This window comes from Salvelinus alpinus, chromosome 9, assembly GCF_045679555.1.
Source record: "Salvelinus alpinus chromosome 9, SLU_Salpinus.1, whole genome shotgun sequence".
Lineage (NCBI taxonomy): Eukaryota > Metazoa > Chordata > Actinopteri > Salmoniformes > Salmonidae > Salvelinus > Salvelinus alpinus.
This window is the reverse complement of record NC_092094.1, coordinates 78,753,419-78,771,357: the sequence shown is the minus strand read 5'-3', so window position 1 is coordinate 78,771,357 and position 17,939 is coordinate 78,753,419. Positions and strand designations below refer to the sequence as shown.

Genomic DNA, 17,939 nt, shown 5'->3' with positions numbered 1-17,939 from the left:
GGTACAGTCAGTGGTTGTGGTCCTTAGTCTGTGGGTACAGTCAGTGGTTGTGGTCCTTAGTCTGTGGGTACAGTCAGTGGTTGTGGTCCTTCGTCTGTGGGTACAGTCAGTGGTTGTGGTCCTTAGTCTGTGGGTACAGTCAGTGGTTGTGGTCCTTAGTCTGTGGGTACAGTCAGTGGTTGTGGTCCTTCGTCTGTGGGTACAGTCAGTGGTTGTGGTCCTTCGTCTGTGGGTACAGTCAGTGGTTGTGGTCCTTCGTCTGTGGGTACAGTCAGTGGTTGTGGTCCTTCGTCTGTGGGTACAGTCAGTGGTTGTGGTAAATGTGTGGTTAGTTGGAGAGGTGATTGGTTGCAGAACAAGCTAGAAAGAGCAGGCAACAGAAAACACCGTCCATCACTCCCTTCTCACAGAATATTGACTTGTTCTTTTATATTATTTTTAGGACATATTGCATTTACTATATAAAAGTGTTTGAAAAAATCATTGTATAACTTTCCCCAACTGAATGAATGACTTGGTATTTTCTCCGTGACATGTCTCCTGGATATTGTCCCTTGATTAGCAGCCAGGCAGCACGTGCAGTACAGTACAGTAGGCCATTCTGCTTCTCCCAACAGGGTTGGTTCAGTCTTTATTGGTGGGGATGTGGAGCTATTGTTGATGGAGGCAGGAGATGAGCCACACGTAGCCCCATGTCTGTCTGAGACAGACAGAGGCAACACATGTCATAAATCATCCATGATGCAGCACAGCGGAGAGGAGACATCACACTCCACATAATCTGCCTTGCTCACGAATCCACAATACAGGTGACGGATTAACAGCCTGACATTTTGGCTACGATTTCCCCGTTAACTCACCGGGACCCAGAAAAGAACCTGTAAATGTGAAATACTTGAAAGGAATAGATTGCTCCTGGCACCTCTCTCTTTTCAGGTTCAGTGTGCTGTGTAACAGTTGTTCAAACAGAAGAAGGGTATTTGACAAACAGAAGTATTTGATATTACTGTTATATTATACCCCTGTAGTCCACTAACCAGTTGTGGATATGGACTAGATTCACCCGAGAGAACCCTTTGTAGGGAGGCCTAGGGGCATCAACCCCCTGGAGAGATGTGACAGTGAATCATGTATTCTGGTGCGGTCTTAACTGCACATGGCATGAATAGATTTTCTAAAAGTATTGCTATAAAAAGTGGCACTAACCCTTTTCTCTCCCTTCTCCTGTGCTCCCCCTAGGTGGCTTCCGTGGACTTCATGGCTATGAAGCGCTCCCATCTTTACGGGATGGGCAACAACCCCTACTCTCAGCAGCAGCAGGGCGGGCCCTACCCCAGCCAGCCATACGGATCGCCCGCTACACACAGATACCCAATGGGAATGCAGGGGAGGGGCCAGGCGGGCATGGGCGGCATGCAGTACCCTCAACAGCAGGTATGTACACTATGTCCATATGAGGAAGATGCTATAAAATTGTGCTACTGTTTTGTTGCACACTTGCTCCCTAGGGCCAGGAGTTTGCTCCCTAGGGCCAGGAGTTTGCTCCCTAGGGCCAGGAGTTTGCTCCCTAGGGCCACCATGCGAATTACCAGGAAAAAAAACAATTTTCCTCCCTGATGGTTGACACTTGATTTGAGTGTACTTTAATACCAAGCCATGCTGTGTTCTCTAAGTGTATCATGTCATGGTACAGTAGTGTGTCAGATTGACTAGTAAGTATCTCAGTGTGATTGAGAAAGCATCCTCTGTACAATAGATTACAGGACTTGTCACAGTTGTCATAAGTAGCATTACAAGGGATATTTGTTTCTCATTTGGAACACTATCTATTGTATTTCATTTCAGATTTGTGCCATGCAGTGCCACCGCTCTTATTTCCGTGGCTGGCATCTGGAATTGTCAGCGGTGTTCATCAATGCGTTCTCCATTGTCTCGCTCTGAAATGGGCTCGTTGATGTCTGTAGTGTGATGAAACCAAACCCAGTACTGGGAAGTCATTCTAGCAACAGTCAAAATCTGTATCTCACAGCCCAGAGTTGCACTTCACTAAGACAATGATTCAGTGTTCAAAACAATGATGTGTTTCCCTGTTTAACACACGCTAATCCCATTTGGTGTGTCATGACTGTCCATGAGAATCCAAATAAGTCAGATCAGTTTTGCAATGAATAACTTCAATCAGACCCCCTCTCACCCTAGAGGGGGAAGAAAATAACTAGTGGGGGTTAATAACTCACGCCCTGTTGTAAATCAAGGGAGAAGATTCAGCCCTGCGCTCTGTTTCAACAGACTTTTCCCCGCTGAAACTCTAACATGTTCAAAAGCGAATGCTGGAACAATATTTCTAACATAGAACGTGGGGAACAGTCAGAGGCAATCTAAAGAACATGAATGTCATTTTGTTTGTTCTTTTGTGATGTCATTAAAAATGCTATAAAGGAAGTACTGTAACTTGGAAAGTATACCCACTACATATATGAAATTTCCATACTCCACAATTTTGAATGTGTTTTTGTTAAGAGTGGGATGTGATTTTGAGAAGCTATAAGAGATAATTGTTTTACCTAACGTTGCACAGTGAGTAGTTACCGCCCGGAGTGAGGTCAGGGAGCGTGCCAGCCTGCCAGAACTGCTCCTTTCCAGCAAACTGTATAAATTATGGGTTAAGAAAAAACACACCAGGCCAGAAAAACGTGAAGCTGCAGCTGCATGTTTAAAGTGGTTTCTACTTTGAATCTCAACACAAGGTGGAGATGATAAACTCACCTCCCGGACAATCACTGGCACGGCTGACTAGCTGTCCTAAGTAAAGTATCCTTGAAAGTGAATTTAAGAAGGACCATCCTGTTACTCTGCTCAAACCATCGACGCGGATGGCTAGCCTATCTTAAAAGAAGCATCTTCAAGAGCGAATGGAAGGAAATTCAACTCTGTAGTTCTGTTCAGGACTACACGACAAGTCATCGGATACCGGACAATTACAAAAGAGGACAACAGTAGAAGACTTGTTGGAACCATTTTGTACAATCAGAGCCTTACAAGCATGCCACGAAAAGGTCCAACCCCCTTTCCAAGGCTGCCCTGTTCACCGAGAGATCCCCGGTGAACCCAGGCATTTCACGTAAATACATTCATGATGTCTTACTCAAAGCGGGTGGCGATTTGTGTGCGAAGTAAATGGTCACTGTAGGTGAGAGTAGTTTCTGAATGTACCAATGTTAAGTGGCTCTGTCCCTCTCTCCCTCTCTTCTTTAACAAGCAGCCATGTTGTTGTCATTCCACTAGTGACCTGTTGTTTTCAGCATATTAAGTCTCTAGTCAATAACCGGTGCAAGGTGTGTATGTTTATCTTGTGTTCCCATTGAATTAGTAAGTAAAAAAATAATTAAACCAATTTATGTAGTACTGAATAATAAGTAAGGCTGGGTTTTTTGCAGATGCAGGAGGTTACGACTGTTCAGAATGGTGATATTATACAAGGTTATGATTAATAAGTTGACTGTTTATTGATAGGTAAAGACCTTTTCGAGTTTAATTTGGGAGATGGTAACTCTTTAAAGAACCGCTCTCGTGGTGCCCCAGATCCTAATGAGTTAATTGTTACATGATTAATATAATCGGGTAACAATTAAACATAGTTAGTTAATTAGATAAATAACAGTCTTCAGATGAATGTTAAAGTCAAGTCACGACAGATGTAAGTGTGTGTGTTTGTTTGTATGTTTGCGTACATGCATGTGTGTAGTGAGTTAGAGATACTGTATGTCCCAATACAGAGACTAGGCCAATGGCTCAGTCAGTTTGGTTGGTTGGTTGAAAGCAGGCCAGTCTATTCTGGGTAGAATGCTCGTCCCCCTGCTGTACTGCTATATTTAACCTGGCCTGATGGTCTGAGTTTTAATGTGTCTCGCCAAGTTTTGTTGCCCACATAGTGAGAGGACAGATGATATTGAAGAGGACAAACAGACTTCATTCTTTCTGATTACATTTATATAAAACATTTATGCAAACATGCACACGCACACACACACACCCAATGTATTATAAAAAAATAAAAAATAAACTTTTTCTCCCCAATTTCGTGGTATCCAATTGGTAGTTACAGTCTTGTCTCATCGCTGCAACTCCCTTACAGACTCGGGAGAGGCGAAGGTCGAGAGCCGTGCGTCCTCCAAAACGCAACCCAACCGAGCCGCACAGCTTCTTGACACAATGCTCACTTAACCCGGAAGCCAGCCGCACTAATGTGTCGGAGGAAGCCCTGTACACCTGGTGACCGTGTCAGTGTGCACTGCGCCTGGCCTGCCACAGGAGTCACTAGTGCGCGATGGGACAAGGACATCCCTGCAGGCCAAACCCTAACCCAGACGACGCTTTGCCAATTGTGCGCCGCCCCATGGGTCTCCCGGTCGCAGCCGGCTGCGACAGAGCCTGGACTCGAACCCAGAATCTCTAGTGGCACAGCCTTAGACCACTGCGCCACTCGGGAGGCCAGACCCAGTGTATTCTGAAGTAAATGCTGTACACAGTACTACCCAGTAATCCACACTGTTCATAAAGCAGTATAGACTGCTTTATGAACTGTGTCGTTTAAACTGTTTTCATTATTTACTCTCCCATTCTCATGCTCAATATTAGCTCTCTACTATGTTATTCTCATTGTTGTCCCTGATTATAGCTGGACCCCAGGGTCTATCCAGCGTGGCTGTGTGTGTGAGTGTGTGTGTGTGTGTGTGTGTGTGTGTGTGTGTGTGTGTGTGTGTGTGTGTGTGTGTGTGTGTGTGTGTGTGTGTGTGTGTGTGTGTGTGTGTGTGTGTGTGTGTGTGTGTGTGTGTGTGTGTGTGTGTGTGTGTGTGCGCGCAGACTGACTGAGACTAGAGACCACGTCAGAGACTTCCTTGCTATAGGCTGCTTCTGGCTTGTTCTGATGACATCAGCACACTCCGGCTCCACATACAACAAGATCTCATAGTTTCCCTTCGAAATTCGACGTATTATGGATGAACGTCTATTTTTGATGCATTAATTCCGTGTGGTTATAGGGTTAACTCTGGGTTGTTACTGGGTTAAAACAGAAACAACTCAGAGGTTTAAGTTTAGGTATTAATCCCGAGTGGTTAAGGTTAGGGTTAAAACAACCCGCTGTTTACATCAACTATCATCAAGTAGTGTCACGGCTTGGTAGAGCATTGTGAATTGCGGAGGCGTAGTGGTCTAAGCAGTGCTCTCCGGCTGCGATCATCAGTGCTAGGCAATCGTTGACATTTTTGTTGGGGTGAGCGCCGAGGACGGCATATAATCGACTTTTTCGGGACCTTTTCGAGCGTCCGAAATCGCCATCTTTTTGCAGTGACCGGGCTGCCACATACACACAGGCATCAGAGACCTACTCTAGCAGAGGAGAGGGATTTTGTGAAAAAACACACGTACACAGGCTAGCCCTCACACACGTATACATGAGTGGGTAGTGGACGGGCACACTAGAGCCGGAAGAATACCCGTATCGCAATATTTATTTTCATGGCAAAAATGGTTTGCTATAGCTTGGAAATTAAATAAATGTGACTCTGGATGACAACATAATGTTTGTTTCCAACATTAGGGCTGTTTTTCTAAAGAATTTAAATCCGATTTGTGTTTTGTTTCCTTGCTACGATACTAACGAGGGTCGCGATATTGGTATCGTTCTGGCCCAAATGCACACACACGTACACAAAACAAACTCCACACAAATTCCATTTTGGTCTTTTGAAAATCAAAGCTATTAAAAACAAGATGGAAGACCATAGGGCCAGCAGATATCACAGAGCCACCACGCAGAATAATCAGCCAAATAAAATGAGTTGTTATCCCTCGCTATGGCCAAGGGATGCGTACTTCTAAATGTTATAATTATCAGAAATATTTCTGAAATATAACCAACTGAAAAGTAATGAGTTTATATCTGGAGACATGGAAACATTTGAATCATCAGATTCATCTTTACAGGATGAAGAGCAAGACAAATGGAGACTAGGCGATGAGAGAGAGGGTCAAAGAGCAAAAGAGAGCATCTTGTTTCTGATTGGTGCTGGAGCCAGGGCTGTCTGTGATGTACTGCTACATGACAAGCCTCTGACTGTCTATCCCCCATGATGCATTGTGCTCCCGGCAGGCAGAGGGCTTGGCGTGCTGTAGACAGGCGTGCTGGATGGTTGCCAGGCAACGTGATGTCACAGGCCTGCGTCGGTGGCACCCATGATGCCCTATTGGCTGTCATGTATCGTGTGTCTGTGTGTCTGTGTGTTGTGTTTAGGCTGAGTGTGGGTTCACCATCCAGGTTACTGCTTGTATCAGTACTCCCTCCCACTATGCATTGTAGTGGATAGGTTGGCTAGGGGTTTACCTTTACAATTCATGGCCCCAGAACATCGATCCCCTCTCCTCTTTTCCCAGTGACAGTGTGACTGGGCCTGCTGTGGCAGGGATGCTTTTCTGCCTCCTGTACAAGTGTCTGTGTGTGGTTAATCGCTGTTGTCTGGAACAGTGACAGGCGTGTAGATTAGTTCTATCCCAGGTTTAGTCCTCTCCCTGGGGGGGTAGAGCTGCCATGACCACCCCTTAGCCTGGAGCACTCCAGTGAGATGCTGGGAAAGAACTGGGAGCACCTACAGGTATTAAATCGCTCTCACACACACACACCCGCACGCACACACACACACAGCTCCAGCCCCAGCTCTCCTCAGCAGGCTCACACAGTAACCCAGCTGTGTGGCATCAACGTAAATGTTTTGTCTCTCCCACCTCTCCTTAAAGCACAGCTGAACTATGTTTTATCTCTGAAGGAAAGCCTCCGCCCTCAAGCAAATGTGGAGCTGTGTTCAATTAAGTGTGTGTGTTTGTGTGTGTGTGTGTGTCTGTGTCTTTGTGTGTCAGTGATGTGACAGAGGCAACATTGGTCCACAGGAGGCAGAACAAACAGTGCAGGGAGCACGGCAGAAGGACCTGTCTGATGACAGGACTAGACAGGTATTTCTTTGGAAGTGGAATGAACTTGAAAGTAAAAAGGCTGCCAATTCCACTGTAATTTCCTGTGATGTCAAAGTTGGCAGACAGAAAGGAAAAGGAATTTGAAGGAAACATTAGTGTTTGATGTGTTGGAGGGGAGGGAGGGGGGGGAGAGAGAGATTGTCTGTGAAATGAAAGAGGTAAAATGTGTCAACAAGCCAGGGAGGAACTATTACCAGTGGCTGCTGCTGCTTGTTCTGACAAACTGACTTGCCTCGGCCAAGTTAATAGAATCCAATCATTACACTGGAGTGGAAATGTGGCTGTGGCCAGCGTCCATTCTTCCATTGGTGAAGACCTCTGTCCTTTCTGCTAGCCTTTTCTTTCCACTGCTACTTTCAGAGCTTCTCATTCAAAGAAAGGTTGACTGAAGCTCTTTCCTCTCTTCTGTTCGTTCATTTAACCTATGAAGTATGACGTTACCCGTTTTCTTCGTTCCTTCCCGCACCATAAAATGTTGGATCTCACTCTCCCAGATGGGCTCCCATCACCTCTTTGCCGTGGCTATTGACTGCATGGAATTAGCCGGGGTAATTTATGGCATTGATTGAGGCGTGTTTCTGCCCTGGTGAGGAACACTTTGAGCCACCGGAATCACTTAGGAACCTGGTGGCTGTCTGGGGGGATAATGTACTGAGCGCTGGTCAGCCTGACGGATGGCTGAGAGGGACACATCAATTACACCCGGAAAGTCAGAGAAGATAGGGGCCGGGGCCGGTGGGGGCCCATGGTGGGGGCTTGTGGAGGATGGTGGGGGCCGGCGGTGGGGTGCAGTGGCTCTTTGAAAGGCATTTTGAAATGTTGAAGGCTGCTCTTCAAAGTCCTCCCTCTCCTCCATCCATCCATCCATCCCTCTCCTCAGGGACCAAGGGCATAATTTCCAAACCACAATTAAAACAGGAGACATTAAGAGGGATGGAGAGAAGGATAGAAGAAATGAAAGAGAGAGGGAAGGAAGGATGGAGAGAAAAGAGGACGGCGGTACGGTGCAGCTGCCAGGAGATGTATGGAGGCTGATTAATTAAGGTTCCTCCCGCTGCAGAATACATGAAGTTTCAGGATCAATTAATTAGTGGGAACCCTGCGCTTGTCAATGACTCTAATGGCCTGTTCTCATTTGTTATTTTTATTACCATACTGTTCTATATGCCCCAGCCAATCAGCCATGAGGAGCAGGACGCCATGCGTCCATTAGCGACAGATAAAAATGTTCTTGCACGTCGTCCCTCACACAGCCAATTTATTGTTTTTCCATTTAAACCCAGCGTCAGTTGTATCGAGGTACATTCAAATGTTTTTGCAGTCGCTTGTGAAAAGTGTTAGAATAGGTCGGGAATTGCTCCTGTTTTGAAGCTGTCCCCATTTTTGTGGAGATTAGTGGGAAAATGCTACTGTAGCTCTGTCTAAATTGGTGAATTGAATCCAGAGATTCCACATACCCTCAGCCTATGCTTTGGATTCAGGAAGACTTCAAATACAATCACTAATGGTGTATAGTGGGTGTACATACACTCTGTGTGTCATAATGGCCAATGACTTTCTGATAGCTGATGGCTCATTTCTCCCACAAACAACAACACTCACTGGGGTATTTTGTATTGCCTTATTTGTGCTGAAAGCCTACAAACAGCAGGACAGAATGAAAATAGTATCTGCCTTTTAGCATTGAGCCAGATGGAAAGAGAGAGTGTGAGAGAGAGAGAAGGGTGGATAGAGAGACAGAGAAGTGGAAGTATAGAGGGATTGTGTGTATAAGAGAGAGTGTGGGGGAGAGAGAGAGACAGAGGAGATGTCTCTGTAGTTATGGGTAGATTTGTTTCTCCTCTAATTGGCAGTGCTAAGATTAATCTTCCTCTTGCTCCAAATTACAGATTTCCACAGTTCAGGTCTGGTTCATCAGTCCACTGTTTGTCTTGCATTTAGACTGGCTTAAATACACCGAGTGTACAAAATGCTGGCTATCTTGGCAGAGTTCCTCTGTCAAGTGTCTGTGTTCTTTTGCCCATCTTAATCTTTTATTTTTATTGGCCAGTCTGAGATATGGCTTTTTCTTTGCAACTCTGCCTAGAAGGCCAGCATCCCGGAGTCGCCTCTTCATTGTTGACGTTGAGACTGGTGTTTTGCGGGTACTGTTCAATGAAGCTGCCAGTTGAGGAATTGTGAGGCGTCTGTTTCTAAACTAGACACTCTAATGTACTTGTCCTCTTGCTCAGTTGTGCACCGGGGCCTCCCACTCCTCTTTCTATTCTGGTTAGAGCCAGTTTGTGCTCTTCTCTGAAGGGAGTAGTACACAGCGTTGTACGAAAGCTTCAGTTTCTTGGCAATTTCTCGCATGGAATAGCTTTAATTTCTCAGAACAAGAGACTGACGAGTTTCAGAAGAAAAGTATTTGTTTCTGGCCATTTTGAGCCTGTAATCGAAAACACAAATGCTGATGCTCTAGATACTCAACTAGTCTAAAGAAAGCCAGTTTTATTACTTCTTTAATCAGTACAACAGTTTTCAGCTGTGCAAACATAATTGCAAAAGGCTTTTCTAATGATCAATTAGCCTTTTAAAATGATAATCTTGGATTAGCTAACGCAACGTGCCATTGGAACACAGGAGTGATGGTTGCTGACAATGGGCCTCTGTACGCCTATGTAGATATTACATTATAAATCAGCCATTTCCAGCTACAATAGTCATTTACAACATTAACAATGTTTACACTGTATTTCTGATAAATTTGATGTTATTTTAAATGGACAAAAAATTTGCTTTTCTTTCAAAAACAAGGACATTTCTAAGTAACCCTAAACTTTTGAACGGTAGTGTACAACCGCTTTTTACGTAGTATTTACACTATCACTCGTATTTCATATGTCACAGTGCTTCACTGGTACGTATGCTATGACGCTGGTAAAGTTGTCTCGCACACCTGCCACACCTGCATGAGCAACACAATTCCCCAAGCTCTGGGACAGTGCTGGTCAGAAAACAAACTAGCTAGCTGATGGATGCAAACAATGTCGTCCCCCCGTCCACCAATTTGTAATTTAAAAAAAAAAAGTTATCCCCCAAAGATCTGCAAAAACAAAGCAAAACGACATCTGTTTCAGTAGCTATATACAGTTGAAATCGGAAGTTTACATACACCTTAGCCAAATACATTTAAACTCAGCTTTACATAATTCCTGACATTTAATCCTCGTAAAAATTCCCTGTCTTAGGTCAGTTAGGATCACTACTTTATTTTAAGAATGTGAAATGTCAGAATAATAGTAGAGAGAATGATTTATTTCAGCTTTTATTTCTTTCATCACATTCCCAGTGGGTCAGAAGTTTACATACACTCAATTAGTATTTGGTAGCATTGCCTTTAAATTGTTTAACTTGGGTCAAACATTTCTGGTAGCCTTCCACAAGCTTCTCACAATAAGTTGGGTGAATTTTGGCATATTCCTCCTGACAGAGCTGTGTAACTGAGTCAGGTTTGTAGGCCTCCTTGCTCGCACATGCTTTTTCATTCTGCTCACACATTTTCTATAGGATTGAGGTCAGGTCTTTGTGATGGCCACTCCAATACCTTGACTTTGTTGTCCTTAAGCCATTTTGCCACAACTTTGGAAGTATGCTTGGGGTCATTGTCCATTTGGTAGACCCATTTGCGACCAAGCTTTAACTTCCTGACTGATGTCTTGAAATGTTGCTTCAATATATCCACATAATTTTCTGCCTCATGATGTCATCTATTTTGTGAAGTGAACCAGCCCCTACTGCAGCAAAGCACCCCCACAACATGATGCTGCCACCCCCATGCTTCACGGTTGGGATGGTGTTCTTTGGCTTGCAAGCCTCCCCCTTTTTCTTCCTAACATAACGATAGTCATTATGGCCAAACAGTTCTATTTTTGTTTCATCAGACCAGAGGACATTTCTCAAAAAGTACAATATTTATCCCCAAACTGTAGTCTGGCTTTTTTATGGCGGTTTTGGAGCAGTGGCTTCTTCCTTGCTGAGCGGCCTTTCAGGTTATGTCGATATAGGACTTGTTTTACTGTGGATATAGATACTTTTGTACCTGTTTCCTCCAGCATCTTCACAAGGTCCTTTGCTGTTGTTCTGGGATTGATTTGCACTTTTTGCACCAAAGTACGTTCATCTCTAGGAGACAGAACGCGTCTCCTTTCTGAGCGGTATGACTACTGTGTGGTCCCATGGTGTGTATACTTGCGTACTATTGTTTGTACAGATGAACGTGGTACCTTCAGGCTTTGACAGTGCTACTGACTGTAGTGGTGGCGCTTGGCTTGCTCATGCAAATTCTATAATATATTTTGTTATTTTACGCCTCAAATGAAAAGGTTATTTGACGCATCAGATAGTGTTATTTGACGTGTATCTTTTGACACACAGTGACCCGGCCATCCATACTGCGGCCATCCATAATGCGCTGGTCACACTCCAGTAGCGCCTGATGGAACTCCACAGGTCACAATGTCAACGTGAAAATCATTTACAACGACTTTATATGACTAAGTTAGCGTTTACAGTCACTCATCTAGCAGTGTGTTCCATGGCAATGTGCAGTATAATCTGCTTTCCTAATGTCAACCACTAATTATATGGTGCGGTGTTTGACTAGCAATGTGCGGTTTGCATTCACAGCGTTCAAAAGTAATTGACACAAGTTATAGCTTGCCTCTACACTCTGTATGGCGATAAAAGATAGCTTTCAACGGAAGAAAATTGAATTAAAATGGCCCAAGATAACATTCTAGCATCAGTGGTATTGTTACTCTTTTAAAATGTATTGATGCTTTGAGTCACATGTAAATGGAATTCAAGATAGCTTTCTGTGAAATTGGTTGACTTCCAAAGATTTCCAGTATTTCCAGGATATTGTGGGGGTAGAGGGTCAGAGGAGAGGTAAGGAGGTTTAAAGTCTCCCCCACAGGCTTTAAAGAGACTGGGAAATCCTTCCCTCCTTCCTCTCCTAGCTGGATCACAGGCGGAATTCCTCCTCCCTAAAGACCAGGGCTTATTCAAACATTTTCTGCTCATATCTTCTTTCTTTCGTCTGAGTGTTTTTTTCTCTCCCTATTTTTCTTGGCCTCAGAATGGGGTCAGCAGTTTAGTGGGGAAAACATTTGAATCGGTGGCACCAGCCCAGAGCTTGGCGGTGCACGGTGCTGCTTACACATTACAGAGCGGTATTAACCTCTCCTCTCTCCTCAGACATCTCCATTACAGCCCCTGTAACAACACAGCCGCACCGTACTCCAGCCAGTTAGCAATAAAGACCAACGATACAACTAACTGCCTGCCCAGGTTTTTATCCATCGATTGAAGCGTGCTAGAAAAGAGCAGAGGCACAGCACAGTGTCTCTCTCTCTCTCTCACACACACACACACACACACACACACACACACACACACACACACACACACACACACACACACACACACACACACACACACACACACACACACACACACACACACACACACACACACACACACACACACACACACAAACACGCAGCAGCAGCCTCTGAACGGAGGGAAACAGGAGCCAAGGCTAAAGGAGAACAATACAATACAACCACACGCTGTCAAATTCCCTCAATCAATGAAATACTATTAGCTCCCACTCATTCAGCCAGTTTCAGTCTCAGGCTGCATTCAAACTGCAGATGTAGTGTTGATAGTGTCATCAGGTAAATATGAGTCCCTATCAGGCTGCAGCACTGTTGATTTAAAATGTTCAATGAAATAGAATGGAATAACCTGCAGTATTTTATTAGGATCTGCATTGGCTGTTTCTGAAGCAGCAGCTACTCTTCCTGGGGTCCACACAAAACAAGAAACATGGCATAAAACAGAACATCAATAGACAAGAACAGCTCAAGGACTGAACTACACAAATGTTAAATAAGAACAATAGAACTATAAAAAAAGGCCCTACTGACATTTACACACATTACTGACAGTTACCCACACATAAGTACATATACATATGCCAGAGTTATTGCTGATGTGTATAATGTTGAATCATCAGTGTACATAGACGCACAAGCTTTGTTTAAAGCTAGTGGTAGATCATTAGTAAAAATAAAGAACAGTAAAGGGCCAAAGATGCTGCCTTGAGGAATACCACACTTGACATGTTTTACATTAGAGAACTTTTCATTAAAGAAAACCCTCTGTGTAACATTAATGCATCAGTTATAGGTATAGGGATAGGGAAAACTCTGGGCTCATGTTATAGACTACAATTAGGGCTCAGAGTTTTTCTTGGTCAGTTAATGTGGTCAGAAAAAACTGTTAATGCATTAGTAATTGCACTGGTGAGAGTAGAGGCAGAGTAGAAAGGGAGAGAAGAGAAGAACAAGATGGAGAGACAGAAAAATCAAGAGAGCCAGAGAAGTGGAGTCGAGAAAAGCGGAGAGACAGAGAGAGAAGAAGTGGGGAGAGAGAGATAGACGAGAGGAGGGAGAGTGGAGATCAAAGGAGGCAGTTGGAGGTTAGTCACCTTGGCAGCCACGGTAGGCCATGTAATCTCCCTCCTCTATGTTTAATCATGAGCCCAGATTGTTGATCGTCTCAGCGGGCCGGCCGCATCTCATTTTGGGGCTCACCGCCACTCCGGCACACACACACACACTCATGCAGGGGGAAATTAAAAGGAAATCGTGCACTTATCTACCGCGGCTCCACATCACCAGCCTATAGTGCTTACTCAGAGAAACACCTAATCGTATCAGCTCCTCACCTGACGTGGCGTTGCTGGCTGATGGGGCTTTCATCTAGAAGCAGCCTGATAACCTTTGTTAACAGCTCTGTCTATGAGGTTGACTCAGTACGCACACCTGGCATTGAGAAAGTCAATGGTGTTTCATCTGATGTCAAACTGATAACCTTTGATAGGAGCAACCCTGCTAGCTTGCTCAATGTACTCATTCTGCATTGACATGGTGTATTATTAGCGTAGCTGTACTGTAGCTTATGGTGTTGCTGGTGATGTCCAGTTCTCTTAATCTCTGGTCATTCTCTCTCTCTCTCCCTCTCCCCACCCTCTCTCTTAGCCTTCTCCCGTCTCCCTGTCTCTCTCCCACCCTCCCTCTCTCTCTGTCTCTGATGTGCTTGCAGTGTTGTGATCCGTAGCGAGGGCGTTAGCGTGCTAATGCTAATACTAATACAGTCCTCTGTATTCCCGTCATGTCTGTTCTGGCTGCTTACGCCTCCAACACCGCTCTGGTTGGTTGGATCCATATGTCACTCAAATGGGCAACCTGTGCTCTGGCAACAGCCCAGTAGCCATCCAGCCGTATCGCCACAACGATGGAATTAAGAAAATTCTGTATATGCACATTGGCCCAATTGAATTACAAGCAGGTTTTTCTATCCCGCCCCATAGGGTTCTAAATAGGTTGTCGTGGTGATGGCTGTCTATTTTCTGGCTTCGTTCTCTCATGACTTTTGTTTTCATATGTTTTTGATGGTTTGTTTGGATTCTTCTGTGGCATTGTCCTTTTTTTATTGGTCTGTGTTTTTCCTGTTTGAAGCCCGAGCCTTGGATTTTATGATATCAGTATTACATTTTATGGTGAATTATTTGCGTCACAAAACATAAAGGCTGTCTGTTTCTATGAACACCCGTCTTTCATGTGCTGTTAAGTTTTAGGATCTGTATTTTTCACCTTTATTGCATACGGCTGTGCGTTATTGACTGAGAGAGTCTGCAGGACTCAGCAAATATTGGAACAGATACTGTGTGGTGCTTGTCTAATCTATAACAGACATATTCCCATTCATACTGTACACTGAACAAAAATATAAAACGCAACAATTTCAAAGATTTTACTGAGTTACAGTTCATATTAGGAAATCAGTCAATTGAAATAAATTCATTAGGCCCTCATCTATGGATTTCACGACTGGGAATACAGATATGCATCTGTTGGTCACAAATACATTTAAAAAAAAATGGCCTTCACAATAGACCTCAGGATCTCATCACTGCATTTCTGTGTCTGTAACGTTCGTCTTGCGGAGAGAGATTGGACCAAGGCGCAGCGGGTGATGAAGACATGAATTAATTTATTTAACAAGACGTAAACGAACACTAACACGAAAATATACTTGAAAAATTACAAAACAACAAAACGACGTAGACAGACCTGAACTTGAGCACTTACATAAACACGAAGAACGCACGAACAGGAACAGACTACACAAACGAAACAGTCCCGTGTGGTAACACATACAGACACGAGATACAATCACCCACAAACAAACAGTGAGAACATCCTACCTTAATATGGTTCTCAATCAGAGGAAATGTCAAACACCTGCCTCTAATTGAGAACCATATCAGGCAACCTATTTAAACAAACATAGAAACACATAACATAGAATGCCCACCCCAACTCACGCCCTGACCAACTAAACACATACAAAAATAAGAGAAAACAGGTCAGGAACGTGACAGTGTCTTCAAATAGATAAAATGCAATTGTGCTCCCTCAAAACATGAGACATTTGTAGCATTGTGTTGTGTGACAAAACTGCACATTTTAAAGTGGCCTTTTATTGTCCCCAGCACAAGGTGCACCTGTGTAATGAACATGCTGTTTAATCCGCTTCTTGATACGCAACACCGCCCAGGCGGATGGATAATCTTGGCAAAGGAGAAATGCTCACTAACAGGGATGTAAAACAATTTGTGCACCAAATTTAAGATACATTTCTGAGTCTTTTATTTCAGCTCATGAAACCAACACTTTACATGTTGCGCTTATATTTTTGTTCAGTGTAGAACTCTGTTAAGCTCTCAGGAAACACACCTGAATGCAAACATGAACTTCTGTATGTTGTCTTCTCCTCCTGGCTGAGCCAATCAATACCATGACATAACTACACATGACATTATTATGACAGCGTTCTTCAGACTACTGTGTAGTGTAGTACTTGCCCCAACATACATAGGCCTATTATCTCTACAATAAAGCCTCCTGAAAAGAGGTTTAGCATAGCAACATTTCAGCTCACAGAGTAGACCTACCTATAAACACAACTAATGCAGTCAGACAGGTTGCTGCTTGTTGAGGTTTCATTCTGTCTCATCTGATCTGTCTGTCCTATAGAAAGGAAGGGAGCAGGCAGCCCACGGTTGTTGTCATGGCTGAATCACCATGGAGGATAAGCCTCGATACCAAACCTGTCCTGTCTGTTAGCGCCTGACAATGACTAGACAGGGAAGGATTGTCAACATAGTGTTGAGCCTGGTTCTCATTGGCTTTTATGGTGTGTGTGTGTGTGTGAATCGCTTTTAGGCTAAATAGTGTGCGTTTGTCTTTTTTTGTGTTTGTTAATGCATGTGTGTGAGTCTATATAATATGCGTGGTGTATGTACATATATGTGTGTGTTTTTAAACAGACTGAACGTGGGATGTTTCATTAAGCTCAGTTGACGCAGTGAGATGAGACACACACGTAGGACACGCACGGACACATACACACAAAAACCATGTCAAATATATACTCAAAACATCAGAATTCAGATTCAGAAAACGTTAATGTCCTCAGAGGCAATTCATCTTGCAGCAGTCATAAAAACATATAACATCTAGAAATGAACGTGTCTGTTAGATTTCCAATATAATAGACTGTACACTTTGGACAGTATCAGGTGCGTTCTCCAAGCCACAGCATCTTTTCTACTGATATATAAAAGAGTGGGAAGTTGTCCAGGGTCCCAACATCAGGCCCTGAAGATGTAACTGACCTGGTCTTTGGCCTGCTCGGGTTTCAGCCCGTTTTACCACTGGTTTATCAACTTTGTGAAGACGGTTTGGCTGGACCGTCACTCCCACGCTCATTTAAAGGATCAACTCTGAACGCTCCCACTTTGATCTGAAACAGACTCATAGTGACTGTTACGAGTGAGATCACAGTAATATCATCATCCTAAAAATAAATCAGTTATTTGTGGAGCCTGCTTATGTCAGGGAGGGACGTTTAAAATGAGAATGTTTGGAGCGTGCGTGTGTTTCTGAGAACTCCTGGGATATTCAGACTGGGGTCCGCGGCCCCCTAGCTATTACAGGGAGTCCGCAAATAAATTATTTAAATGTTTTTATTAATATTGCTAGTAACAGACTAAACAAAACACATTTTGAATTACATACAGTACCTACAGAAGAAAATAGGAGAATATCTTCATTTATTTTACCCCCAATTTCGTGATATCCAATTGCGATCTTGTCTCATCGCTGCAACTCCCCAAAGGGCTCGGGAGAGGCGAAGGTCGAGTCATAAGTCCTCCGAAACATGTCCCGCCAAGCCGCGCTTCTTAACTTCTCTAGGGTACGTGAGACGTTAGCGTCCCACCTCTTCAACAGCCAGTGAAACTGCAGGGCGCCAAATTCAAAACAACAGAAATCCCATAATTAAAATTCCTCAAACATACATGTATTTTACACCATTTTAAAGATACACTTGTTGTAAATCCAGCCACAGTGTCCGATTTCAAAAAAGCTTTACGACGAAAGCAAACCAAACGATTATGTTAGGTGAGTGCCTATTCACAGAATAACACAGCCATTTTTCCAGCCAAAGAGAGGATTCACAAAAAGCAGAAATATAGATAAAATGAATCACTAACCTTTGATGATCTTCATCAGATGACACTCATAGGACTTCATGTTACACAATACATGTATGTTTTGTTCGGTAAAGTTCATATTTATATCCAAAAATCTGAGTTTACATTGGCGCCTTACGTTCAGAAGTCACAAAACATCCTTTGATTTTGCAGAGAGCCACATCAATTTACAGGAATAGTCAAAATAAACATTGCTAAAAGATACAACTGTTATGCATGGAATTTTAGATGCACTTCTCCT

The 17,939-nt window shown here is 43.6% G+C and overlaps 1 protein-coding gene across 3 annotated transcripts in view; it reads left to right on the top strand.

Annotated features, from left to right (window-relative positions):
- LOC139530681 (AT-rich interactive domain-containing protein 1B-like) overlaps positions 1-17,939 on the top strand; it is a 216,679-nt gene that overhangs the window by 26,492 nt on the left and 172,248 nt on the right. For all 3 annotated transcript variants that reach the window (XM_071327300.1, XM_071327301.1, XM_071327299.1), the window contains exon 2: positions 1,240-1,434. In XM_071327300.1, the coding sequence (XP_071183401.1) occupies positions 1,240-1,434 (195 nt within the window). The remainder of the gene's footprint in view (positions 1-1,239; positions 1,435-17,939) is intronic.